This window comes from Phodopus roborovskii, unplaced genomic scaffold, assembly GCF_943737965.1.
Source record: "Phodopus roborovskii unplaced genomic scaffold, PHOROB, whole genome shotgun sequence".
In the NCBI taxonomy this organism is placed as follows: Eukaryota; Metazoa; Chordata; class Mammalia; order Rodentia; family Cricetidae; genus Phodopus; species Phodopus roborovskii.
Window position 1 is genome coordinate 16731014 of NW_026126418.1, and position 27890 is coordinate 16758903.

The following is a 27890-nucleotide window of genomic DNA, read 5'->3' on the forward strand; positions in this document are numbered from 1 at the left end:
GTATGCCAAGAACCAAGGACAAAGACCAGATTATTTATAATACCACATTATTTGACTGTACTTGTTTTATGGAAGTTCATTTGAAGCATGAAGCTTGCTGTATTGAAAGAAATATCTATATTCAGTCCATAGGTCATTTGAGCAATAAATTGGCTTTTTACTTATGATGTTCTGAGTAGTCATAATGAAAGGTTAAGGATGGCTTATTTATACTCAAGTCTTTAATTTTCAGGTATGTGTGTGGAGACTTTAGTAATATAGGAACATCTATGGTTTTAGGTACCATGATTGGGAAAAATAGGGTAGATTAAAGGAAACTTTAGGAGTTTCTGTGATGGGGCTGGAGAGGTGGCTCAGTGGTAAAAAGCTCTTGCATCCCAGGTTTGATTCCCAGCATACACATAGTGGCTCACCACCATCCTTAACTCCAGTACCAGAGGTTCTGATGCCCATTCTGGCCCTATGGTCACTAGGGACACACCTGGTGAACAAACATACATTCAGGCAAAACACTCATAAATATACATTTAAAACCAGAAATTTCTATAATATAAACTATGTGCAAATGTTAAGTGTATGAAATTGAGGTCTAAGTCTCTTAACTACACTGTGTTCATGGATACTCTTCTTTGTGCTATTTAAATATAAATCCTATCCATATTTATTTGAGAGGAATGTTGGTGTTTGCAATAGGTTGAGAACTAGGAGAGCAGAGTTTGCTAATCTACTGGATACCACTCTGCTTCCCCTACCCCAGTTTTGCTGTACTAGAGATTTCTGTATTCAGGTTTTAAGCTTTTTGTTTGTTTCTGTTTGTTTTGAGACAGGTTTTTCTCTGTGTAGCCCTGGCTGTCCTGGAATTGGCTCTTGTAGACCAGGCTGGCCTGGAAGTCACAAAGATCCACTTGTCTCTGCCACCTGAGTGCTGTGATTAAAGGTGTGCACTTCCACCAGCAGGTTTTAAGCTTTTCTTCTGCTCAATAGAATTTATGGGAGACAGTTGGTTTTAGGTTTAGCTCCTGTACTAGGCCTGACATACCAGACCAAAATTGAGTCACTCAGTTTTAACATTCCATCTCACCAATCTGAAATGAAGTTTAAAGGCAACAGAGGTTGAGATAGTAGCTAACCTAAACAAGTATCCTGGGCTTTAATGTGCACAAGGCAAACAGTTTTAAAACAAACAAGTTACGGGGCGGGGGCAAAAAACAAACAAACAAACAAACAAAAAAACAAACAAGTTACTTTTCACTATTTTAAAGATCTTTTTAGTTTTGTGTGTGCCTCAAGTGTGGACATCAGAGGACTTGCAGGTTGGTTTTGTTCCACCATAGATCCTGGAGATCAAACTCAGGTCACTATGTTTGGCATCTTGCTGGGTCCCTCTCTGTTGCTAAAAATTGCTATTGGCTCAGTACAAATAACATATTTCTGTGTATGTATGTATGTATGTATGTATGTATGTATGCATGTATTATGTATGTGTGTGTTCCTCTGCAGGTAGTGGGTATACTTGCATGTGGAGGCCAGAGGTCAGCCTCAGGAGTGGGTTTTTTTTTTTTTTTTTTTTTTTGGTCAGGATCTCTCCTGGCCTGGATCTTACCAAATAGCATAGCCTGGTGGCCAACACCCCAGGGATCCTTGTCTCTATCCTCCAGCATGAGGATTACAAACATATGACCATGCTTAGCTTTTACAAACCTGGGTTCTAGGTGGTTGGACACACACCCTCAGGCTTGTATTTTATTGACACAACTTTTCCAGCCACAGAACATGTTTTATAAAATGAGGTGTTATTTGACTTAATAATTCCAAATAGCGAATTAATGACTTCGGGCTGGGGTTGGAACTGGGGATACAGCCCAATTGGTAGAGTGCTTGACTAGTATATGGAGACCTGGGCTAGATCCCAACATTGCTTAAGTTGGGACTTATACATTTATGCATTAAGTGGTCTATAACTATTCTAGCATTTAGGAGGCAGAGGCAAGAGGATCAGAAATTCAGGATCATCTTTGGAAATAGTGAGTTCAAGACCAGCCCGAGATACATGAAACCCTATGTTGGGAAAATTGAAATAGGATCTTTAAGGTATGTTCATAATTTTGTTTCAGACGGTCTCACTATGTAGCTCTGCCTCTCTTGTAACAGAGAGACATGCCTACTTGTCATATGTGTACAGGTGCTTCAGGAGACCAGATGGCTTTAAGTCCCCTAGAACTGGAGTTAAGAGCTGGTTGTGTTGAAGTTGATGGTGCTGGGAATTGAACTCTTGTCCCTCAGAAGTGCAGGGAACAGTTGAGTTATCTCTGCAAATCTATAATTTTGATTACCCCTACATGTTAAGTTTTAGGAAACAATGTAGCCAGGACTTTGAGAAGTACTGAGTAGCTAACTAGAAGGAGTCAGAATAGAGACAAGAGCTGGTACTGAACTGGTGACAACTGATCTCAAGGTCTTTTTTCTCTTCTCTTTCTTTCTTTCTTTTTTTTTTTTTTTTGAGACAGGGTCCTCTCTATACAGCCCTGCTGTCCTAGAACTCACTATGGTTGGCCTCAGACTCAAGAGAGATCCACCTGTCTCTGCCTCCTGAATGTGAGTGCTAGTATTAAAGGTGTGTGCCACTTTGGCCAGCAGACCCCCAAAGGTTCTTAAGCAGCTAGGACTCAGTGAGAAGGGCTGGTGGGGGCTGTGGGGGTGTGGGTGGGGATATATGATACTAAAATAGCTTTGTAAAGCAAAAGTTTGCAAAGTTACAATAATGACAGTAATACACTTGGTAAAAAGTAACAATATGGGGATCAAACACAGGGCTTGGCACCCAGGCCTACCAAAAGCAGTATTAACAGAAAGGACATCTGTTAACAGCCATTTCTGTAAAGTGCTGGGAATTGAGGGCCTTGGGCCTTCTAAGCATATATTCTATCATTGAGCTACACTCCTATATGCTTATGTGGGATGTGCACAAGTGCAGGTGTCAGAAGTTGAGACGAGAGTGTCAGACCCCCTGGAGCTGCTGTTACAAGTGGTTGTGAGCTGCTTGCCCAATACAGGGCCTCAAATTTGGGTTGTGTGGAAGAGCCTACTTAACCACTGAGCCATCTCTCTAGACTCTCAGGGAAACTTTGAAATAATACATTGTAACAGAAAAATCACCAGAGAAGAAAAAAACAAGGAATGGTCATATTACTATGGATGATTAAAGTATTACAGGGCACAGTAAACACAAACACAGGCTCAAAATGGTATGCAAATTGAAGTGAGTGAGGCAAGTAGAAATAAGTGGAAGGAAGAACTAGACTGGCTTTGCTATGGGGATTAGATCTGGAACCCAAACAATTATCTTAGGAAACGCTGGTCAATGCTCTGTGAACTGCTACTGTGGAAGTACTGCTTGGATCAGCAACCCATCTTCCTGCTTGCTGCTCATCAGACATGGCTACAACGGGGGTATGACACTTTTCAGATTAGTATTAAATGATCAAGGTTGAGTATGTATGCATAGATAGGTTACTGCCTTTCTTGTTCTAGTGGAAAGCCACTGGTTAGAAAGCTGGGAGGGAAAGGGTCAATCCCTAATACCTCATATTAAGCATCGTAAAGCTAAAAACTATGTAGTACAAATAGGTTGTTGACAGTATAATTTTTTGTTTGTTTGTTTTCTTGAGGTAGGGTTTCTCTGTGTAATAGTCCTGGCTGTTCTGGAACTCTCTTTGTAGACCAGGCTGGCCTCAAACTCACAGAGATTCACCTGCCTCTCAAGTGCTGGGATTAAAGGTAAAGGTGTGTAATATTACTGTCCAGCAACAGTATAAATTCTAAAGGCTATGAAAAACACAAAAGTCAAAGGATATCCATTCACACAAATAGTATAGAGACTGTTCCCTAAAAGATAAGTCTTAATATACAGAATAAAATCAAAGGATATTTTATTATTATTATTATTTTTTTTACCTTTCCCAAAGTTTGTATGCATGAATGTTTCTGATTCTGATCAGTAAAATTCTATTTTGGTCCAATATGTTATCAGACTTACTGTATGATCAAGTCCAGCTTGACTATTATAAATCAAATAAATTAATACACTTTGAAAATGAAAAATCTGTTTCTTTTATAGATGATTGACATTATTTTTTCTGACATTTACTCAACTTTAGACTTAGAGCCAGACTCAAATATATTTTCCTTAAAAGGTTGGTCATAATTTATACTTAATCTAGGCAAATTACTTAATATTTTATTGATGGTCATATGAAAAATTCTACAATAAATAATGAAAAGAGTGTGCAAAACCACTAGTCTTTGTTTGTAATACAGAAAATACATGTTAGTTTTGGACCAAAACAATCCCACTGAAATACAAAAAAAGATAAGAAAAAATTAAAAGATGTGCAGTGACTATTTGGTGGTCAGTTATAACAAGCCAACAACCATTAGGTATTATGGAAAGTGAAGGTGAGTTTTAATTTGAAGATATAGGATGTCTTCGGTAGTTTAAAAAAATATAAACTCTGAAAAAGCTTGAGAATCATATACAAAAGCAGCCACTGGAGAGGAAGGTTGAAAACCAGAAACCGTGATAGCACCACCAGCAAGCATGGGGCCGGTCCCGACTTTCCTGTTCTCTTATCTTGTGCAGAATGCAGGCTCAAGTGCCGTACACATCATTTACAGTTATAAAAACTGGCCTTGAGCACAGGGTTTCTGTGGGGTAGTCTTAAGCCCTAAGAGGCACCAATCGGTTACAAAGGCTGAGTAGCTATCTAGATCACAAGTCCCGACGGTATAATAAATCACGTGTTGCCATGTCAACTTTTTGCTGGTAGTCTTCTAGCTTGTCGAGAATTTTCTGGGATAGCTGTAAGAGAAAAGAAAGAAGTCGTTACATAGAATAGCTTGAAGAGTTAAAACTGAATCACTCTTAACTTTATCAACCAGTGTGTACTATTAGGGACGTTTGCTGCTCTGCTTCCTGTATGTATGTATGTATGTATGTATGTATGTATGTATGTATGTATGTATGTACAAGACAAGGTCTCATTGTGTATCCTGCTTTCTCCTCCCAAGTGCTAGCACACCAGTTTTGTTGTTGTTTTGTTTTGAGACAAGGTTTCAGTACACAGCCCTGATTGGCCTGGATCTTATTATGTAGACCAAGCTGGCCTTAATGAACAGAGTTCCTTCCCTCTGGGATGAAAGTTGCACACTATGATTCCTTGTTAATGAAAATATGACCTCAAAGCCACGATCCTCTTTTTTACTATATCCTACCATTGTGTTCTACCACAACAGGTCACATAAGTATTTTTATTTTATCCTCCCCCCCCCTTTTGAGACAGGATCTCATTAAGTAGTTCTGGCTATCCTGGAACTTGCTCTGTAGATCAGGCTGGCCTCGAACTCAGAGATCTGCCTTGCCTGCCTCTGCCTCCCAAGTGCTGGGATTATGTGCAATGACAGAATTACTAGCTCTTTTCCCAGAATGAGACATTATATCTGATTTAACTAGTCTACTAGCTTCTTCGTAAATACAGGACAAATACTTATTGTTTTATTTAAATTGATAGATACAACTGATAGTAATGAGTTTCCAGGGCTATTCCATCTCCTTCCTCCTTAATAAATACTGTGAAAGCAGTTTAGGCTGGGCGGCATCAGTGTGCATCTTTAATCCCAGCACTTGGGAGGCAGAGGCAGGTGGACCTCTATGAGTTTGAAGTCAGCCTGGTCAGAGCAATTTCCAGTACTGCTAGAGCAGGTACACAGAGAAATCCTGTCTCCAAAAAAAAAAAAAAAAAAAAAAAAAAAAAAAAAAAAAAAAAAAAACAACCCTCCCCAAGAAAAACACACCAGTTTAGGTCTAGATATGGTGGCACATGCCTTATAATCCAGCATTTGGGAAGCCAAGGCTAGAAAACCATGGGTTTGAGAGCAGCACACACCTAGCACATCTCCAAACAAAAGGGGAGTACAACAAAATCAAAGCAAGGAGCTCATACCCTGAACCAGTCTTTCACTCATTTTTGCTAAGATGCCATTTTTGTATTCACCAGGCTGACCCTTAAGCTCCCAAGATTAAGAGATTGATTCTCCCTGCTCCCCCCCCCCCCCCCAAAGACTGGATTTCTCGGTATTGTTTTGGAGCCTGCCCTGGAACTTGCTCTGTAGACCAGGCTGGCTTAGAACTCACAGAGATCCGCCTGCCTCTGCCTCCTGAGTGCTGGGATTAAAGGCAGCACCACCAATGCAAGGTGGGATTGATTTCTTGCTTCAGCACCAGTAGTTAGGACTACAGGTGTGTGCTACTGTAATAAGTAGTTTACAATCATATTTTCTGAGTTCCAGTTGATAGGGTTGGGCAGACACTTCAGTAAACAAAAAGTCATCTTTGTAAGACCGAGGAAGCAAAAACTAGTATTTTATTTTATGTATTTACTTTTTAGGTAAGCTGCAGTTAGTATGGGTTCCAGAACATATTACAAAGGTCACTCAGGAGACTGACAATTTATCACACTCTACTCTAGTAACATTCATCCTGTAGAGCCACCCTGCTAAACACCTACTGAAAAAGAACTGTAGGTCATTGTCTCTGCAACTGAAGCCTACATAATTCCTTCTGAAATGGTTGCTTAGGCTTTTTATTTATAAAGAAATGGGAGTACAGCACATTATGGGCAATAAATAGCTCTTGTCCTTCCTCTCCTCCTAGACAATCAATAACCATGCTCTATGGTGTGCCTGCTAGTAGAGCCTTGTTAAAGACAACCCAAGGATTTACTTACTATAATGTTGTGACTGTTGGTACTGTTTTCTCCAAGAGCCTGGAGAAGCTGATCAATAGAGGAGTATGGGAGCCATACCATGGGGGCTGTTGCAGACAGTGGAAACTGAAAGAAAATATCTATGACATCATTTCTTCTAGGTAGTTGCTTTTGCAGAACTTTATACATGAAACACTTTGAACCCCACCCCACCCCCATTAAGAAACTGTGTGGGGCTGGTAAGATGGTAAAGGCACTTGCCACCAAGTCTAAGTTACTGAATTCAATTCTGGATCACACCATGGAAAGACAGAAATGAATCCCCCAAGTTGTTCTCTGACTTCCAGGTACACTGTGGCACAAATGTGTGCACACACAATAAATAAAATAATTAAAAAAAAAGGAATATACATAAACACACACATCTGAATTCCTCCCTTTTCTTTCAATTGAGTTAATGTATTAACATTTTATGCCATCACTCATCTGGTCTACAAGTAGAATTCTAGGACAACTAGAGCTACATAACAGAGAGACCCTATCTCAAAAATGCTCCCAGCACTCGGGAGGCCGAGGCAGGTGGATCTGTGGATCTCTGTGAGTTTGAGGCCAGCCAGGTCTACAGAGCTAGTTCCAGGACAGGCTCCAAAGCTACACAGAGAAACCCTGTTTCAAGGGAGGAAAACCAAAAAGAAAGAGTGCATATTATTCTTCCAGAGGACCTGAATTTGATTCCCAGCATCTGTATCAGGCAGTTCACAATGGTCTATAATTCCAGCTCCAGAGAACCCAATACCTCTGGCCTCCTCAGGTACCAACAGGCATGTGGCACACACATGATTAAAAATAATTTTCCCCTCAAGACAGAGTTTCTCTGTGTAACAGTCCTGGGTGTCCTGGAATTGACTTTGAAAACCAGGCTGGCCTCAAACTTAGAGATCTGCCTGCCTCTGTCTCCCAAGTGTTGGGATCAAAGGTGTATACCACCATGCCTAGCTAAAAATAAATCTTAAAAAAACTAAACAAAACAAAAGCTAAAGGTTCCTGGAGTACCAATATTTCACTATATAACTAAATATATACTTTATATGCAATTTATTTTAGATACTTCCTTATTTAATACTTAGTGTGGTAATACATAATAAAAAGGAAACATTCATATGCATCTACCTCAATTCCAAAGTACTGATGTCCTTTCCCTAATACAGCATCCACATATTCAGAGACCAATTCCACAGCTTCTTCTAAAAGGTCATAGTTCAGGTACAGACGAAGCAATTCAGCAGCATCAACTTTCTGTAAAAAGTAACAATTATAAGCACAACTACTCCTAGTTGAAGTAGAACTCAACAGTGTTGCCTTCTAGAATGTTTTAGAAATTTTGCAAGAAACCAAATGCACATACACCTACTTGTACTACCAAAACACATGTTGACTGTTTCTGTGCATCATCAAATGTCAGGTTTTCCTATTAACTTTTTCAGTATAGTTGTATTTCAACTTATAAGAAACACTTTGATGATCCCTTATGGAAGGCCTCACCCTCCCTGGGGACTGGATAGGGGATGGTATGGGGGATATGGGAGGATGGGAAGGAGAGGGAACTGGGATCGATATGGAAAATGAAATACCTGTCTTGAAAAACCACAAACAACCCCCCCACACAAAAACCCCAAACAAATAACAACAACAAAAACAAAACAAACCCCCACCCAAGAAACCAAAAAAAAAACCAAAATTATAACAACAAAAACTTGGGTTGGTATTGCACATTTCTAATTCCCATATGTGGAATGAGAGGCTGGTGGCTTTCTGAGTTCAAGTCCAGCCCAGTTTAAATAATAAATTCAAAGCCAGTTAAGTTTACAATAAATTTTAGGCCAGCTAGGGCTATAATACAAATACACTTGTTAAAATGCAGAGTTCTGGTTTCTTGCCTCAGATAATTTGACTTTGTAGTCTGACATGAGACCCAGGAATCAACATTTTAAAGAAGTTACCATTCAAACCATTTTGCTATAGATGGTTTTGTATAGTTCAGATGTGGATTCATATATTGGAGGTTTGGGCCCCAATGTGATAGTACTGGTAGAGGAAGGAAACTTTTGAGAAGTGGGATCAAGTGGGGGATGTTTAGATTGAGGAGGGTGCTATATTCCGAAGAGAGTGAGCTGTTATGAATGATAAAAGAGGTTGAATTGCTCTCTGGCTTCCTTTCCGATGACCATATTATGCCCCCATGCATTCCTACCACAGTGCAATCCACTATGATATAACATAATACAAAGGGTATTCACTGAAGGCTAAAACAATGTGCCATGTTTTCTTGAAGTTTAGCTTATAAAACATGGAGAAAAGTAAACATCTTTCTTTATAAAGCTAGCCTGCCCAAGTACCTTTTCATGGTAACATACAATAGACCAACATACAATCCTCTGATTCAAAGAAATACTGTTGCATTAACTGGTAACTATTCTACTCACTGCTGTCAAGTTTTTGAGCAATGATATGCTATACCATATCTAATAATATACTCATTATTCTAATTATAAGCTCACCGTTTAGTGAGCACAGTAGGTATTAATCTAATTATTAGCTCATGAAACTTGAAATCTAAATTCCTATGTGTGGAATTTAAGTCAAACTGTGATAGTCCTGCCTGTTAGCTGTGACTAGGATATAAATATAAATCTGAATTTCCTCTATTGCCCCTTTTCATATGTGACAGTGTCTCATTTATCTATTTACTATGTAGCAATGGCTGGCTTTGAAATCCCCCTGATCTTCTTGCCTCTAGCTCCCAACTACCACTACCACAAATGGCTACAAGTCAGAACATTTTCTCAAATTATCACTCCACCTCAATATTACATACCTTGTAACTGTTTATAAGCCAGTTAGGCAGAGGGACTCCATGAGACAATAATTTGTTAATCACACAGTGATGATACAAGTTATTCTGGACTTTGTATCTTTCCAAGTAAGTTGACAATAGCCTCCATGCTTCATCTGTAGCACTTGGAAAAAGTAAAAAGGACAAAGGAATTCAGATTTCCTTTCCTATTAATCAATTATTAGAGATGAGGTCTTACTATAGACCAAGCCCATCTTAAGACCCTATTGTCTGCCTCCTGAGTGCTGTAATTATAGGTGTGAGCAGACATAACTGAAGCAGTTTCAGATAAAAAAAAGATTATTTTTATAAGTTTATACTTAGTGTTTTAGTGTGTACATGTACACACACACACACACACACACACACACACACACACACACACACACACACATGCATGTCTGCAGAGGCCAGAATAGGGTGTCAGACTCCTGGAGTTGTAGTTATAGAAGTGGCCAGCATGGGTGCTGGGAACTATTTGAGTCATCTCCCCAGACCTTGTGATGGAAACATAATCTCCAATGTAATAGTTTTGAGGAATGTGGTCTAGTAGAGGCTCCTGTCTCAGGAACACATCAGTGTTCACAAGAATTGAATTAAGCATGATGGATGGGTCTGATGCAGAGGAGAGACTGTTATTTTCTTGGTATAGCAAGAAGGTCCTTGTAGATGTTGGAATCTTGATGTTGGACTTCTAGCTTCTAGAACATGAGGCACATAAAGTTCTACTGCTTATAAATCATGCAAGGTCAGATATTCTCTAACATCAGTAGAGGACAGATTTAAACAAGAACTTTCAGATTTTAAAACACTATCATTTTAATTATGCTAAACTGCATAATACAGTGTAAATGCATTTCATAAAAGGTAGTTTACTAGAATTAGGATTGTTTGAAGAATTCTGAGGGAACTAAATTTATTCACACTATCTTGAGGTCTTGGGCAAAGTAAGTACCTAAAGAATGTCAAAACAAAGTAGACAATGGAGGTTAGTGCATGGCAGATTGCCAAAGAGTAAACTCGTAAAGAGGACACGTCCCAGCTTAATAGAAGGAATGGAGGAAAAATCAGATTCATCTTTAAAAATTTTGTGTTGTGCCTTTGTGTATCTGTGCACTACATGCAGGCAGTACTCAGAAGGTGTTATTGGATCTCTTGGAACTGGAGTTACAGACAGTTGTGAGCCTCCATGTGAGTGCTGGGAATTGAACCCAGATACCCTGAAGAGTAGCCAGTGCTCTTAACCTCTGACCCATCCCTCTAGCCCCCTTATTTATTCTTTTAAATTACATGTCTACATATATCTACGTACATGTGAATGCAGGTACCCACAGACCCACAGGGTTTAGGAGACAGCTTGGATACTCTAGAGATCCACTTATGATTGTTGTAGGCTGCCTGATGTGGGTGCTTGGATACTCTAGAGATCCAGTTATGATTGTTGTAGGCTGCCTGATGTGGGTGCTGGGAGTCAAGCTTGAGTCTTTTTTTTGTTTGTTTGTTTTCTTTTTTGGTTTTTTGAGACAGGGTTTCTCTGTATTGCTTTGACGCCTGTCCTGGAACTCGCTTTGTAGACTAGGCTGGCCTCGAACTCAGAGATCCGCCTGCCTCTGCCTCCAGAATGCTGGGATTAAAGGCCTGTGCCTTTATATCTGGTTGCAACATGAACTCTTAACCACTGAGCCATGTCTCTAAATCAACTTCCAGCTTCTATAAAAACTTAGAGGGCTGGAGAGATAGATAGCTCAATGGTTAAGAATACTTGCTGCTTTTGCAGAAGACCCACATTTGTTCCCAGCATCACTACGAGGTGATTACAACTGTAATCACACACATAGACAGATAAAGGCAAGTATACCTATAAAAAACTTATCACTCAGGAGGGCAAGGCAGGAGAACTGAGAATTTGAGAAAAGTGTGGGATACATAGTGAGGTCTTATTTCAAAAGAATAATAAGAAACAATGAATTAGCCAAAAAAAAAAAAAAAAAAAAAAAAAAAAAGGTGGTAGCACACACACATCTTTAATCTCAGCACTTAAAAGGCAGAGGCAGGTAGATCTCTCTGGGTTTGAGGCCAGTCTGCTTTGAGTCCCAGAACAGCCAGTGTTACACAGAGAAAACCTGTCTCAAAAAACAGACACAAACACCCCTCCCCCAAAATGAGCAAGAAATAGAGTAAAGTGGTTAGCATAAAGCTCTATTCAAAGGGGTTGGAGAGATGGTCCAGCAGAGGACATGAGTTCAGTTCCCAGCACTCCCATGGTGGCTCACAGCCATTCCTAACTCCAGTTTTGACTTCCCTGGTCACCAAGTACACACATGGTTTACATCCACACACTCGGGCAAAACATCCACACAATTCCTTTTTTAAAAAGCTATCTATTCAAGGGAAGAGTGCCACAGCTTTGCAAATGGTAAATCTACCCAGGCCTAGGAACACTAGGGCTACCTGGACTCCTTAGTAGTGATGACAGAAGACAACTGATTGGCTGCTAGCCAGGCCCAGGCTTCTGCTTGTGCTGTTTCTCCTCCAAACTGCAACTTGATGCACCTGCAATGAAAACAGTCCCACACCATAACTACCTGATGAAGTGCTACTTAATTTTGCTACAACACCTAGGCAGGTAAGACAATTAGCTCTGGCCTATCCCTGAATTTATTACTAGTATACTGGCTTCCCCTTCTTCTAAAAACCATACAGCTGGAGGACCCACATACCTATCAGATGTCAAGAGACAATTTGCACAATGAATCCCAACATTTGGGAGACAGAGGCAGGTGGATCTCTGATATTTGAGGTCAGCCCTGGCTACATAGACCCTGTCTCAAAACTAAAAATTAGAATGTTTCATTAAATTAATTAATTAAGTAATTAATTAATTTTGAGACAGGGTTTCTCTGTATTTATAGTCCTGGCTGTCCTAGAACTCACCCTGTAGACTAGGCTGACCTTGAACTCACTGAGATTAAAAAAAAAAAAAAAATTATTTTAGTTCTGCCTCATGTTTGTCTGTGCACTATTTATATGCCTGGTACCTGTGGTGGCCAACCAGCTAGTGCTCTTAGCCACTGAAATATCTCTCCAGTGCCCCAAATTAGAATGTTTCAAAATATTTCCTTTCACAAAGCAAGTTACCAGTAGCTATAACTTCAATAAAAAGTTATCTATAATGTCAGCACTTAGAAGGCTGGAGTACCATGACTTTTAGGCCATCCTGGGCTATATGGAAAGAAACCCTGTCTCAAAATAAAAAAAAAAAAAAAAAAAAAAAAAGTGTCAGTATAGAACTTATGAAGGACCCTGCACATGCTGGGCAAGTCTATCACTGTGCTAAACTCCCAGATCGTAATTAAATTTTAGGGACAGTACAATGGCTGAGTCACTGAAATGTTTGTTACACAAGTGTAGGACACACATTTGATCCCCAGCAGCCAGGTAAAAAGCTGGGCATGGTGGCATGCCGGTAACCCCAGTGTTGGGGAGGTAGACACAGGAGTGCTCCTAGGCTCACTGACCCAGTGAGGGGCAAACTCCAGACGCCAGTAAGAGATCCTGTCTCAAAACCAAGGTGGACAGCTTCTGAGGAACAACAACCCAGGTTGTCTTCTGGCACATGCACGCATGCACGAGAAAGAGGAGAAACAAGAAAGACACAATTTTGAAAACACTGACTACAAGGGCCAAAGATGTCCCAAACGACTAAAAAGAGCACATGTCTCCTCTAGAATGAACACCAGTATCATTATCTAATTCAGAGTGTCTTCTCAAAAAAAGCTCAAAATCAAGGGTTTTGGTTTGTTTTTGAGACATGCATGGTCTTATATAGCTGAGACTGGCCTCAAACCCCATTTTCCTGCCTTTACCTCTCTACCACTCCTGATAAAGATTATTTTTTAAATAAAAAGCTATCAATTTAAAATTTTCTTGCACAAATCAGAGTACCTCTTTGTAATGGTTTAGCAGCTTTTGATTACTGTATCACACTAAATAGAATAGGATCTCTGAGACATTACAAAATTGGCTTTTTGTTGTTTTTTGAGACAGGGTTTCTCTATGTAGCCATGGAGCCTGTTCTGGAACTCACTCTGTAGACCAGGCTAGCCTCAAACTCAGAGATCTGCTTGCCTCTGCCTCCGAAGTGCTGGGATTAGAGGCATGTGCCACCACCACCCTTTGAAAATTAAGGCTATTAAAAGGTAATTTTTACTTACTTAAAAGCAAGTCCCTCAAAGACTGGTGTTAAGGGAAGCTTAAAAGTCTGACAGAGTGATATGGCAGTGTCAAAGAGGCCAGCCTGAACCAAGAGAGTGACCATCTCCTTTGCTGATGAACTTCCTGTGGAAATGGAATATGGCTAGTTAGTGCACTCAAGGACATACACAAATGAGACTAAAAGCTTTGATTGTTGACAAAAACTCTCTTGCCTTGGACCTACCTACCTAACACATTACCCCACTGCTTGGCTCTGTGTCATTGGTACAGGTTGGTTAGAAGTTAAATTCCTACCTGCAATGGCAATCGCTGATGGATCATGCCGAGCCAATGTGAGACGAATTCGAGCTAAAGAACATTCTTTTTCCAGATCTTCCAATTCCAGAATTTCAATTTGCCGATTGGCTAGAAACCAAATAAATTTCATTACCCAAAGTATAAGAATATGTCTATTACATGAATTTGTTCATTTTGAGTGGACATTAAGTCATTTCACTTTTGGGGGGGTTGAGAGTGGGACAAGGTCTCTCAGTTTAATTTTCCAAGGCATCAAGGAAGAAATGAAGAAAACAGAGGATTCAGTAAAAATTAAGCAATATCCCTTTCTTTATATACACAGCTGAATCAAACCAAATGATTAGAAAATCTGGAGTCCAAGCTCTTTGTGAAAGGCCATGATCCATTTATAAGGGCTCCTGATGAAAGCAATTGGTACTGAGTTAACTTAAAACACAATAATCAACACCAACACTTTTGCTTTCTACTTTTTTTTTTTTTTGAGACAGGTCTGATGACATAGTTTTGGCTGGCCTAGAACTTGTTATGTAGATCAATCAGGCAGACTTTAGACCCAGAGACACACCTGCCTCTAGGCCAGTGCTAGGATTAAAGGCACATGTCACCACACCCAACTTTTTCTTACTTCTTGAGACTTTTCTTTCATTGGATCTGGAAATAACCAATTGGGACAGACTAGCTGGCCAGTGAGTTCCAAGGATCTTTGTGTCCTTCTTCAGAACTAAGTTACAGCTTGGCTTTGCATGTAGGTACAGGGATTTGAACTCAGGCTCTCATGCTTGTAGAGCAGACAATTTATCCACTGAACTAAGCTCCCCAACCTTCCCCCAACCCCCAGCAGGGACAGGGTTTCTTTGTGTAGCCTTGGCTTTTCTGGAAGTCACTTTGTAGACGAGGCTGGCCTTGAACTCACAGAGACTGCCTACATCTGCCTCTCTAGTTCTGGGAGTAAAGTAATGCACCCTACTACCAGGTCAGGCCACAGAGATTCCCAAAGAAACACTTGAAAGTAATTTTCATTTCTTATATGACAGTACGGTATTTCCTTTTCTTTTGGTTTTCCAAGACAGGGTTTCTCTGTGTAGCCCTGGCTGTCCTAGAACTAGCTCTGTAGACCAGGCTACAGAGCTACAGAATTCACAGAGATTCTGTAGACCAGGCTACAGAATTCACAGAGATTCACTGGCCTCTGCCTCCTGAGTGCTGAGTTAAAAGATGTGCACCACCATGGCCCAGCAACAGTACAATATTTTCAAAGGCCTCTTAAGACAGATAAAGGCAGATAAAAAAGTTGAAACTAAACTAAAATAAGGTAATTTTACCATATGTACCAACTATGTGTAATATTTATAGTATTATATATAAGTAATGTTATCATTTGCCTATATTACATATAATCACTATAATACACATACATACTCTTAATCCACATCTCCTGAACTATAACAATAGCTACAGTCAAAATGAGAAATCCCCAACTCACTTGGGACAACTGTGCACTCGCCATCATGATTCCTCTTAGGGGATGCTCCAGGGCGATCGGACTAAAAGACAAAAACCAGTAACTTAACTCTAAAAGACAGTTTGGTTTTTTTTTTGTGGGCAGGGCTGAGGTGGGTAGGGGTGTGGGTCCAGACAAGGTCTCTCTATGAAGCCTTGGCTGTCCTGGAACTCCCTCAGTAGACCAGGCAGCCTCTTACTCACAAAGATCTCTGCCTCCTGAGTGTTGGGATTAAAGGTATGTACCACCACTGCCTGGCTAAAAGACAGTATTTTATTTCTATAGCATTAACTATTAGAGAATTCATGCTTAAATTCTCAATAGAATTTTGTTGTTGTCCATATTTTTTAATTTTTAAGTCAGGGTTTCACTATTACTTAGGCTATCCTGGAACTTACTGTGTAGACCAGGATAGCCTCAAAGCTTTTGCTTACTAAGTGCTAGGTAGGATCAAAGGTGTGTACCACCACCCTGGCAACGAATTATTATTTTACTTGATGTAACTCTTCTTACAGGGGTACTGTAACCATCACATAACAAAATAGAGCTGTTTATCAAGAGGGTTCACTTATTTATCACGTTATTTTGACCAATGTCATAGATTTGATCTGTATGTAAATCACATGGTCCACTAGCTCCAGTCTAGTAACACAGAAAGCTATCAGCAGGATAGGAAAAACTGTGCCTGCCTTCTCAAATGGTAACTATTATAAACAAGACTGATTTTTAAAAAAGTGGCTGTCACTTAGTAAGCACTTTGAGGCAGGGTCTCGAGTAGATCAGGCTGGTCTTAAATTCACTAAGTGGCAGAGGCTGGCTTTCAAGTCCTGATCCTCCTTGTCTTCACTTTCTGAGTGCTGGGATTATAGCTATGCGCCAACAACCAGCATCCTCAGTAGACATTTTAAATGAAACGAAGCAAATGAGAGAATAGTTGAAAGGACAAAAACAAAACAAAAAACCCCCCAAAACATAATGATTCAAAATTCCTCCAAAGAAAAGTTTTCATACCACTGCCCCAGAGGCTGGCTGTACAATCCATGCATACTCTGGACGAATAAGGCGTAAACAGTTAATAGCAGCCAGGTAACAGTTGCCTTGTTTCTCCAGTCCCCGGAGAGTTCGAACCTCTCTGCCAAGACGCATACCATACTCAAACATCACCGTACCAGCTAGAAGACAAGAGTCAATTAGACAAAAATGTTTCTTTACAGCTACAAAAAGAATCTGTTACACATGAGATACTAAAATTTGAGGCAACATTGAATTGCCACACACAAAACTGTTTTTGAATCTTAAAGCCACACACAAAAACTATTGGTGAAAATATTGAATACAACTCTTGTGGCACCTTTTCAGGAAATGTAAAAAGTACAATAGCTATGAATCCTCGCTGGCTTTGAATTCACTTTGTAGCTAAAGATGATTTTGGGTTCTTTTTTCTTTTCTTTTCTTTCTTTCTGAGACATGGTTTCTCTGTTGCTTTGGAGCCTGTCCTGAAACTTACTCTTTACACCAGACTGGCCTTGAACTCACAGAGATCCACCTGCTTCTGCCTGTTAAGTGCTGGTATTAAAGGTGTGCATTACCACCACCTGGCTATAATTCAATCTTAAAAAGGGACATAAAAAGGAAATTCTAATACATGCAACTACATAGATGAACCCTAAAGTCAAGCTAATTCAAATAAGACAGTTCTAAAGGCAAGCACTGAAGAATGCAGCAGAACAAATTCAGAAGGCTACCAGAATAGTGTGTATTAGAGATGGAGAGTGCAGGAGCAACAGTGGCGTTGACCTTCAGTTTCTTAGGAGGAAAAGAGTTTTGGAGAGTGGTCATACAATACTTGGAATGTCAGATTACCTCTGAATGGTTCACTAACAAATGGCTAACATCAAGGAAAAAAAGAGGCTAGAAGTAGTACAGTCATAGATCCTTTGCCTAATACCTGGGCCCTTGAGTTTAAGCTCCAATATGAGAAAAGGAAACAAAGACAAAAATAATAGTAAAAACTGCCAACATGAGTCTGGTGAGACAGTTCAGTGAATAAAGGCTTTTATTGCCAAACTGGATAACCAGAGTTTGATATCTGGAATCCAAATACATGCTCCGAGGACAGAACGACTCTGTAAACTGTCCTCTGATGTTCAAAAGTCTGCCATAACACATGTGCACAGAAAAAAAAAAATTGTTCAATAACAGTGAAAACTTAGGGTTGGATCGATGGCTCAGGGGTTGAGAGGGTTGCCTGCTCCACCAGAGGACCTGGGTTCAATTCCCAGCACCCACACAGCAGCTCACAACTGTCTGTAACTCCAAGATCTGACACCCTCACACAAACATACATGCAGGAAAAACACTAATGAACATAAAATAAAAAATAAATTTAAAAAATCATGTCATGTAAAAAAAATACAATATATTTAATATATTGTATGCTCAAAAATTGTTTCTCAATGTTATTGGACAAATATATATTTTTCCCAGTGTTATTGGACAATCAGCAAAAGGTTGAAACTAATCTTATATTTAAATATAATTAAAACACATTCTAATACACAATGTTTTTGGAAATATGACTAAACTCATAAAGCTGCTCACCTTTTCGGTAATTGTGGCGGTAGATGTGAAAAGCATAGAGAAGTTCGTAGTAATTATGAGTCATAAGGTCCACTGCTCTAGCACGTGATTCAATTATTCCTACAACCTAACGACAGATGAGCAATCAGATGTTAAAGTTAGCGGCAATCATGGCAGCTGAAAGACTTGACACTAGACAGAAGTGGACAAATTAATTACCTCATTATGCAGATTAACATAGGGAAACTCTACAAGATCCTGCAGTTGGGAGCGTTCACAAAGAACTACCACCAGCTGTCGCAAACAGTCTAACTGCCTAGAAGAAGGGAGAAGAGATAAGGGTGAACTGTCTTAGTGAGTTCAACAGGGCTAGAGAACTGCTTTCTCTAAAAATGACTAGATTACCTGCTGGAATCAGGAATCTGTGTTAAGGCTTCATATGCTTGGCTATTGTGACCCAAGTCCAAATGATGTTTGAAAATGCATGTTCTTAAAGTAGCCTGAATCAGATATCAAAAAAGAGTATTAGAAATTAAAATACCATACCCATGACAAATCTTAAGGAAAACAAGTTTAGTTTGTTTTTACCTGACTTTTCCAGTCATCACCGGCTTCAGTAATTGCTGATGTAGCCAACTGAATAACCAGCTCAGGCAGTCCAACAACATCCAGTAGACGTAAAACCTAAGAAGTTAAGAAATTTCTGTTAAAACTCATGTGACTGGGGACTAGAGAGATGGCTCAGCAGTTAAGAGCATGGTTAGCTCTTGCAGTGCACTTGAGTTCAATTCCCAGCACCCACATTAGGTAGCACTCAGTGGCTGTAACTTTAGCTCTGGGGAGATCAGAAGCCTCCTTGGGCACTGGCATTTACATACACATCAGATTTAAAAAAAAAAAAAAATTCACCTGACAGTAGAATTCCAACGGCTCTCAGTTACTCAGAAAAGGTAATTAGGTGAGATCATGATGAAATCAAAGGTACTGACAAGGAAACTGAAGTGTAGCTCAGTGGCAGAGGCCTTGCCTATATAGACAGCACGTCTGAGGACTTGGACAGTTAACTAGCACCACAGGGTGAGATGCCAATGTGGACCAGAATAATTTGGATAATATTTAAGTTTTTTTTCAGCTGAGCTGGGCATTATAGTGCATGTCTGTAATCCCAGATTTGAGATGTGACAGACAGTAAGAGGAAACAAGAGCTACACAGCAAATTCAGCCAACTTGGTCTACAGGAGATGCTACGTCAAAAACCAGCCATGGCTCAATGTAAAATACATTTGTTTTACCAGAAAATGCTACTACAACTATAATCGTCTAGTTACAGATTATTTTGTTTGTTAGTGTTAGGTTGAAACAGGGGCAGTTTAAGAGATAATTCAAACATTCTCTACAGAGAATGTTTACTTAATTAATTTATTAGATAGGGCCTTATTATATTGCCAGATTGACTGGAACTACTGAATTCAAGTAATCCTTATGTCTTACTCTCCCAAGTACTGAGATCATAGGCACAAACATTTCTTTCCTTATTGACAGATGTGATTATTAAGTAATGAAAAGTTCCCAAAAACATGGCAATGTCTATGTCCTTACATTTGCACCCAGTAACCTGAGAATACAAAAATTACTCTGATTACCAAAGGCCTCTATGATGCTCATGGCAAACGGATGAAGACTTTACATACTATCAGTATAAAATAACCTGTCTTGGGACCCAAATCTCCACATTGAGAATATAGGTTTTACCACTACAATTTTCAAGATATTTTGATAAGAAAGTAACATTTCTTCATCTATCTCCTTGATCTGCTTCACTTCTATCAAATATTTAGCAACATCACTATCATTCCTCTATATCTATCTATCTATCTATCTATCTATCTATCTATCTATCTATCTATCTATCTATCTATCTAGTCTCCTTCCCAACTGAGAATCAAGAAAGTGGATTTGGAAGAATAAGTACAATTTTACTACAGGTTGATCTTCCCTAAACTAAAAATCTAAAATACAAGATTCCCACATTCAAAAGTCCCCCACTTTAAACTTTTTATTCTTTATGGATTTCACATCCTGCATCCTGATTCCACTCATCTCCCCATTCTATAGGTTGGTCTATACCCTTGCCACCTCTCCCCAAAATAAAATGTAAAAGAGAAAGATCTCATTGTGGAAGCTGCAGTATGACACAGTGAGTCATACAGTAAACCCTTTAGTCCATACATCTTTACTTGCAAGTGTTCACTGCAATGAGTCATTAGTATGATTTGAGGCCTCTGGCTTCTGCTTCACTACTGATATTGGGGCCTCACTGGGACTCCTCTTGAATATTCTGTTGTTGCCCTGTGTCATGGCGATCCTGGATCTGCAGGACTGGCCCTTTAATGTGCTCTAGCAGTTCATAGATGGGGTAGATCAACTCAATAGTCACACCATAAAGTCAAAATGTCCAGCTCTAGGTTCAGAGAGATCCTGCCTCAAAAATAAGATGGAGTGACTGGAGATGGCTCAGTGGATGAGTGCTTCCTGCTCTTCTAGAAAGCCAGTTTGGTTCCTAGGACTGTAAAGTAGTTCAAACCCACTTGCGACTCCAGCACCAGAAGAACAGACTTCTTTCTTCCTCTATTCAGGGCACCCACACAAGTGATGTCCTCCCACAGAAGTAGACATATAAATAAACCTCTATATTAAGAAAAGGTGGAGGTAGGGCTGGAGCCATAGCTCAGTGGTTAAGAGCACTTTGTTGCTCCTGCAGAGGACCTCAGCTCCATTTTCAGCACCCAAATGGCGGCTCACAACCATCCATAATTCCAGTTCTAGAGGATGATACCTTCTTCTGAGCTCTGCAGGAACCAGGCACTCAGTACACGGTACACCTAACATCCAGGCAAAACATCTACACACATAAAATAGAGTAAAAGAAAGTCTAAAAGAAAATAAAGATGTGAAAGTGAGTGATACTGAAAAGGTATATAAAGCTGACCTCTGCTCTCCAGGGGTGAGCACATCTATATATATGCCATGCCTGTTTCTTCTTTGAGTATTACTGCTTGGGAAATAATTTAGATCTTTAATTAAATATGTACATCTTTCAGTATATGTTTATTATTAAAATGCATAGACATAATTAATTTTCTAAAGTAGTTTTAACAAATCTACATTCATCTATGGGTGATTATGATGTGTACTCTTTACTTAGTTTAAAACTTCATTTTAAAAAGTCCCATTGTTTCTGGCTGACTTATCAGACTTGGTTACAGACTGCCACTGTGTAATGCAGCTGATGAAGTTTAGATCAAAGAAGAAATTTTCGTTTTCTCTTTTCCTTTTTCTCATGTTTGTACTTTCATGATTTGTGTACTGTTTTCAACCCGACTCAAACTACTATGCTACATCCCCACCTTCTATTTTTTTTTTTTTTTTTAAATGAGACAGAATCTCATTATATTTTCCAAGCAGATGCTAAATCCCCTCCAGTGATTCTCCTGCCTCAGCCTCCCAAATGCACTTCAGGTACATGCCACCACTCAGCATTTTGAATTTAAAAAAAAAAAAAAAAAAAAGTTTTATTCAAAAGAAGCAGTAAATCTATTTGGTCATGTAAACATAACCTATTGAACATGAAGGGGCAGATGAAGGTGGGACTACTTTACCTTCACCCCTAGCTGGGATACTTGACTCTTCCAAGAAGCCTACCTCAGAGGGTGACAAATGGAACAACAGAATACCAGTTAAACCTGTGCTGATAAACATAATGGTTCCTTCCAAGAAAGAAACCCATGGTTTCTCCATGTGTCTGCTTCTGTTTTCACTTGAAAGTTCTAGGAACAATTCGATGGCAAGACAATGTATCTCAGGCACGCTTCTGTACAGAGAGAGAAATTTGAGAAGGACCAGACTACAACACTGTACCTTATCATAATATTGCAGCTTGGGAGTGGACACAATCTCCCCATCCTCTGAGCGGATCAAGCGATCTAAGAATTCTTCTTTGCCCACTTCAGATGCTGCCTGACAGAAGCATTCCAGAGCCTGAAGAGATAAAGATTAAAATACAAACTGACTTACAATAGAACACAATTGCTTAAGAAAGCCTATATTTCATTCACATTTTCTGTCAAATCTAAATGTCTTTTGTTTATCTGTTTTGGTTTTTTGAGACAGGGTCTTTATATGTAGCTCTAGCTGTATTAGAACTCATGATGTATAACAGGCTGGTCTCAAACTCAGAGATTTGCCTAGCTGTGCCTCCCAAGTGCTGGGATTAAAGGTATGCATTACCATGCCTGGCTGCCAAATCTAAATTTTGAGGAATCATTTAACATTTTTCTTAATATTTTCTAATCCAGAAAAAGAATTTTTGTTTTTTACATCTACTTTTTTGCACATGTACCACAGCACAAAGTGTCAGAGAACAACTTTTAGGAAATTATTCTTCCCTTCCACTATGTGGGCTCTGTGGACTGAACTTAGGTTCAGGCTTGTTGACAAGGGCTTTTACCACTAATAAGCCATTTTGCCTGTTCCTCTCTAACTTTTGTTATTTATTATTTTTAAGGATTTATTTATTATGTACACAACATCCTGCCTCCATGTATGTCTGCATAACAGTAGAGGGTACCAGATCGTATTATAGATGGTTGTGAGCCACCATGTGGTTTCCGGGAATTGAACTCAGGACCTATGGAAGAGCAGTCAGTGCTCCTAACATCTGAGCTATCTCTCCAGCCCCCTCTCTAACTTTTGTAGACAACATGATTATCTAAAGATTTGTACTTTGCCTGATGTATGTATATGATTTGTGTGCATTCAAAAGGGATGTCAGATTCCCTGGAACAAGAGTTAGACTGATCATGAGCTACTGTATGTAGTCTAAGAATTTAACCTGGGTCCTCTACAGTGGCAACAAGCATTCTTAACCACTGAACCATCTCTCAAACATCTTAAATATTATCATTACAAAGCAAATGTGTTGTCAGATGTGATGACAAGTCTTAGAACTCAGGAGGTAGAGTTGGACAGATTTTTGTGAGTTCAAGGTGAGCTGGCTACATAGTGAGATCCTGTCTCAATAACCACAAAACAAACAAAATAGCAAGCGTGTCAGACATGGTAGCTCACACTTTCAGCACTCAGGAAGCAGAGGCAGGTGGGTGTTGGAGTTCAAGGTCAGTCTGTTCTACACAGTGAGTTCTAGGCCAGCCAGCCATAGCTACATAGTGAAATCCTGTTTCAAAACAAAATGCAGACATACCAGGCATGTAATAGAGTAGATGCATGTAATTCCAACTTTGAGAGGCTAAAGCACCAGGACAGCAAATTCAAGGCTAACCTCAAACCCAAATTAATAATTTTTAAAAAGGGAGCCAGCTGGTGGTGGTGGTACACCCCTTTAATCCCAGCACTTGGGAGGCAGAGGCAGGTGGATCTCTGAATTTGAGGCCAGCCTGATCTATAGAGCAAATTCTAAGACAGCCAGGGTATACAGTGAAATCCTGTCCAGAAAAACCAAAGCAAGCAAACAAACAAGAATTGGGGGAACTGGAGACCCAGTGGTTAAGAGTACTGTCTTCTCTTCCAGAGGACCAAGATTCACTTCCTAGCTACATGGCTGCCCACAACTGCCTGTAACTCCAGTTATAGGGAATCTGATACCATCACATGAACATCAGTGCACATAAACATAAATCATTAAAAAAAGAGGCAGGAGGGGAATCTTACATTTTTAAGGGATAAACTCCTATTATTTAACAAAGATGGAATTGGTCCATGGATATAGCTTAGTGGAAGTGGATTTCTCTAACTTGTTAGGCTCTAGCTTCAATTGCTAGTATCTCACATATACATTTAAACATTAATGTCTATTTGGGCTTTTAAAACCTTAAAAAATTATCTTTATGTTTTTAATCAGATAAATTAGTAGTAAGGCAACTACAGTAGAATGTTACCAACTAAGAATGTAACTGGTAGGTATATGATTGTTCACTAAGTCAATCTTTTTTTTCCCCTTAACTTTATTATATATGGATGTTTTGCTTGCATGTATGTCTGTGCAGCACTTGCCAGAAAGCTTCATATCATCTTTACTGGAGTTACTTGGTTGTGGTCTGTGACATGGACTATGAATTAAACCTGGATCTTATGGAAGGACAGCTTGAGCTCTTCACTGCTGAACCATCTACCAGCTCCAACTATGCACATTTTAAATAAATTCAACTTTAAAAAATACATCACTAATTCCTAAAATTATCTGCACTGGAGCAGAGGGATTTTAATGTTTTCTTCTTACTTCCCGTACTAATTAACAAAGTACTAGTAGCTGGCCAATCCTAACACATATATGTCCTTTCCTGGTCAGTCTTCTTTAACCTTCCTTGCATTAGTTTGCTTACCACTCAAATGTAATTTACCTTCTGTACTTCTCCTGTAACGAGGTAACACCGTCCCAGCATAAATCGACAGGATCCAACATTGACTTGACACCAGGGATGCAATAGTTGAATATAATCCTAAAAGGCATAAAGGAACTTTCTGCTTAGAAAATAAGCAACACTTACAGTCATTTCTAATTTCTTCAGAGGGAGAAGAAAGTGTTCAGTTTAAGGCTTTATTTCTGAAATCCCAGAGATTAAAAACGAACCTAGTTAGTACATTTTTATATAAAGCTAGACACATGCCTATAAGCACAACTAATCCAAGTTGGGGACAGGAAGATCACTTGTCATCCAGAGTATGAGGCCAGCCTGGGCACCACAGTGAGCCTCCCCTCATTCCAACACAGAAGGTAAAGGAGTCCAAAATCACAGAGGTAAGCTCATACACTTCACATCTAAGCAAGTTCCCAATTTTTAGTGCTCTCAAACTCAGTGAGTACAGTCCAATGTATATGTAAATGGTTTGCTTTATTATGGAGAACCTAGTAAGAATGGAAAAGTTTTCTCTTGTGAATTTGAGGACAATTTTATTACAGTTTAAAATAAAAATCCCAGGATAGGCAGCTGCCTAGGGGAGAAAGATGGAAAGATGAAGAAAGAAAGCCATGCTGTTAACCTTGCATGGACACCAGCTACACAAGGAGGGAAGCTTTGGAGAAAAGATGATGCCCAAATGTTAGGGAAAGGATGCTTTGAAGATTTAGAAATAAAAATAAAATAAGGAAAAAGCATGTTTTTCTGAGTAGTTCAGAAAGTAGAAAGACTTAGGCTGCGTGTCTGTGGCTCTGTGAGCTACTGCTAAACAGGGAAGACTTAAAACAAAATGACCAGAGAAATGGCTCAGTGGTTAAGAAAGAACACTTGTTCTTGTAGAGGACCTGTGTTCAGTCCTAAGCTCCCACATGGTAGTCACAACCATCTGTTAACTCCAGTTAAAGGGGATTCAGTGCCTTCTGATTCCATGAGCATCAGGCAAGCACATGGTTCAGGAATACACACAGGGATGTAGAGAACATAAAAGGCCTTGTGCAGAGATAAGCCAAGAAAAATTAAACACAAAGCTTATCTTTCAATGGAATAGGTGTTTAGCTGTTCTTCCTGGAATGCTAGGAATGGATGTAGTTTTAAAACCTGATGATCCTTTTTTGCCTGATGAGTCAGCCTGTATTTTCCAGAATTTATGTTTTACTATCCCAGGCCCTTTCCCCTTAAAACCTTATGGATTACTTCTAGGCCATAAAACTCATCCTTGTCAGAGATGTCATTTGTACCTTAGAATAACCTAAGCGACTTCTATGTTATCTTAGGGCCAGGCCAAATGACTCCCACAGGATTCTGCTTGCCTTAGTCATTCTCCCTAGAGTTTCAATGCAGAGCTTTTCTCTTTTCTTTCTTTTTGCTTTTTAAGACAAGGTCTTGCCTTGTAGCTCTGGGTGGTCTGCAACTCACTATATAGTCCAGGATGTCCTCAAACTCACAGCGATCTACCTGCCTCTGCTTCCTGAGTGCCGGGGTCTGCCACTAGGCTCTGCAGTAGAGCTCTTTCTTAACATATTCAAGGTCCTAGGTTCAATGTGTGGGACTGCAGAGGAAAAGAGAAAGACACACACACACACACACACACACACACACACACACACACACACACACAAAAATATGAATCCATGGTACTGGGACACGTCTTGGCATAATCAAATTTAATTTTTGTAGTTCTTGCTACCAGTGCAGTTAAAATGTAGTTAATATTCACACAGATAAATAATCTATAATCTATCAATGGCCTTTATAAGAATGGTAAGAAATGCTCAACAAAACTCACCTGTAATTGTACATACTGGCAATTTCCCATCAAACATTCTAGAAAGAGACAACCAGGATTGCTAGGCCATCTAATTACTGTATTAAGGAATTTCCCCCTTTTTGAGTGAAACTTAAAATACATAAGTTAATGGGCATCAAATTCAGAAGAGTCAATGAAATAGTTTAATTAAAAATAAAAATAAGAAAGCCCCAGGGTTGTAGGTATAGCTGGCTATGTCTTAAAATACTTATCTAGTGTGTGCTGCCCTGGATTTCATCTCCAGCACTGAGAAAGAGAAGAAAACTTCATTATACAGGCAGAATACTTTATGGACAATTAGAACAGAACTGTCACCTGGCTTTCAAGTAAAAGGATACAAAAGCTGCAACAAATAACTGGTAATTGCAGTAATCATTTCAGGCCAATTCAATCCAGTTTGGCTCAAAGGGGCTTTTGGCTGAGAGAAGAGATGAGATATAATATGTTTTCTTGCAACTTCTTGGAAGAATAACTCCATAATTGTCTGAGGACTAGACACTTAAAAAAGAAAAAAAAAAAAAAAAACTTGCAAAATGCAGTATCAACTTTTAACAAAGATCATGATTATTCATTTTATGCCAACAACAAAGGGCAGTGATCATTTTAAAACATACAATGCATCATGAGTATCATGAGTGGCAATATCAATAAAAGCAGTTTGCAAAATGTGACATACTGTACAAATGCAATAATTTCATAATGTCACTACACTTATGCAATTTGTCTAGAAACCTTTTATAATATAGTCCCAATATTCTACATTTTAGCTCAAACAAATCTTCTACAACAGTACTAAAGCATAAGTGAGAGACCTTTAGATATTTTTGACAAGATTACAAAAGCCACTTAGTAAAATTTTACAGTTTTTTTTTTTTTTTAAACTAATCACTGGAGTATTAAAACACAATAGACAAAACAGCAAATATAAGAAACACTAAAGGCGCTGGGTGGTTGTGGCGCATGCCTTTAATCCCAGCATTAGGAAGGCAGAGGCAGGTGGATCTCTATGAGTTCAGGCCAGAGTGAGTTCCTGGGCAGTAAAGGCCACACAAATAAACCCTGTCCTGAAAAACTAAAAACCATTTAAAAAAAAAAAAAAAAAAAAAAAAGATACTAAAGGCAAGGGCCTGATTATCAAGAAGCTTTCTCTTGGTCTTCTATTATCTTCCTAATAGTGTTTATTTGTGCCACATATACACCTACAACAGCCCTCATTCACACCTGATCTGCACAGATGCCGTACCATAACCATAGGTTGCTCCTGGCATGAAAGCAAAGGGCAAGGACATTTCTATGACAAAGGTGACAAAAGAGCACTTTAATCAATACACAGTAAACTCCCAAATGAAAAGCAAATACATAC

At 39.3% G+C, this 27890-nt stretch overlaps 1 protein-coding gene across 1 annotated transcript in view; it reads right to left on the bottom strand.

Annotated features, from left to right (window-relative positions):
* Positions 1 to 4215: 4215 nt before the first annotated feature.
* Positions 4216 to 27890, bottom strand: part of Nup160 (nucleoporin 160) — a 50284-nt gene continuing 26609 nt past the window's right edge. The window contains exons 20-36 of the mRNA XM_051184252.1: positions 26866 to 27025; positions 26507 to 26576; positions 24664 to 24762; positions 22166 to 22285; positions 18836 to 18931; positions 18653 to 18747; positions 18467 to 18563; positions 18269 to 18374; positions 16679 to 16839; positions 15650 to 15710; positions 14164 to 14274; positions 13869 to 13992; positions 12106 to 12207; positions 9637 to 9778; positions 7932 to 8057; positions 6783 to 6887; positions 4216 to 4858 (exon numbers count right to left, since the gene is read on the bottom strand). Coding sequence (XP_051040209.1) covers positions 4769 to 4858; positions 6783 to 6887; positions 7932 to 8057; positions 9637 to 9778; positions 12106 to 12207; positions 13869 to 13992; positions 14164 to 14274; positions 15650 to 15710; positions 16679 to 16839; positions 18269 to 18374; positions 18467 to 18563; positions 18653 to 18747; positions 18836 to 18931; positions 22166 to 22285; positions 24664 to 24762; positions 26507 to 26576; positions 26866 to 27025 — 1865 coding nt within the window. The 3' untranslated portion in view covers positions 4216 to 4768. The remainder of the gene's footprint in view (positions 4859 to 6782; positions 6888 to 7931; positions 8058 to 9636; positions 9779 to 12105; positions 12208 to 13868; positions 13993 to 14163; positions 14275 to 15649; positions 15711 to 16678; positions 16840 to 18268; positions 18375 to 18466; positions 18564 to 18652; positions 18748 to 18835; positions 18932 to 22165; positions 22286 to 24663; positions 24763 to 26506; positions 26577 to 26865; positions 27026 to 27890) is intronic.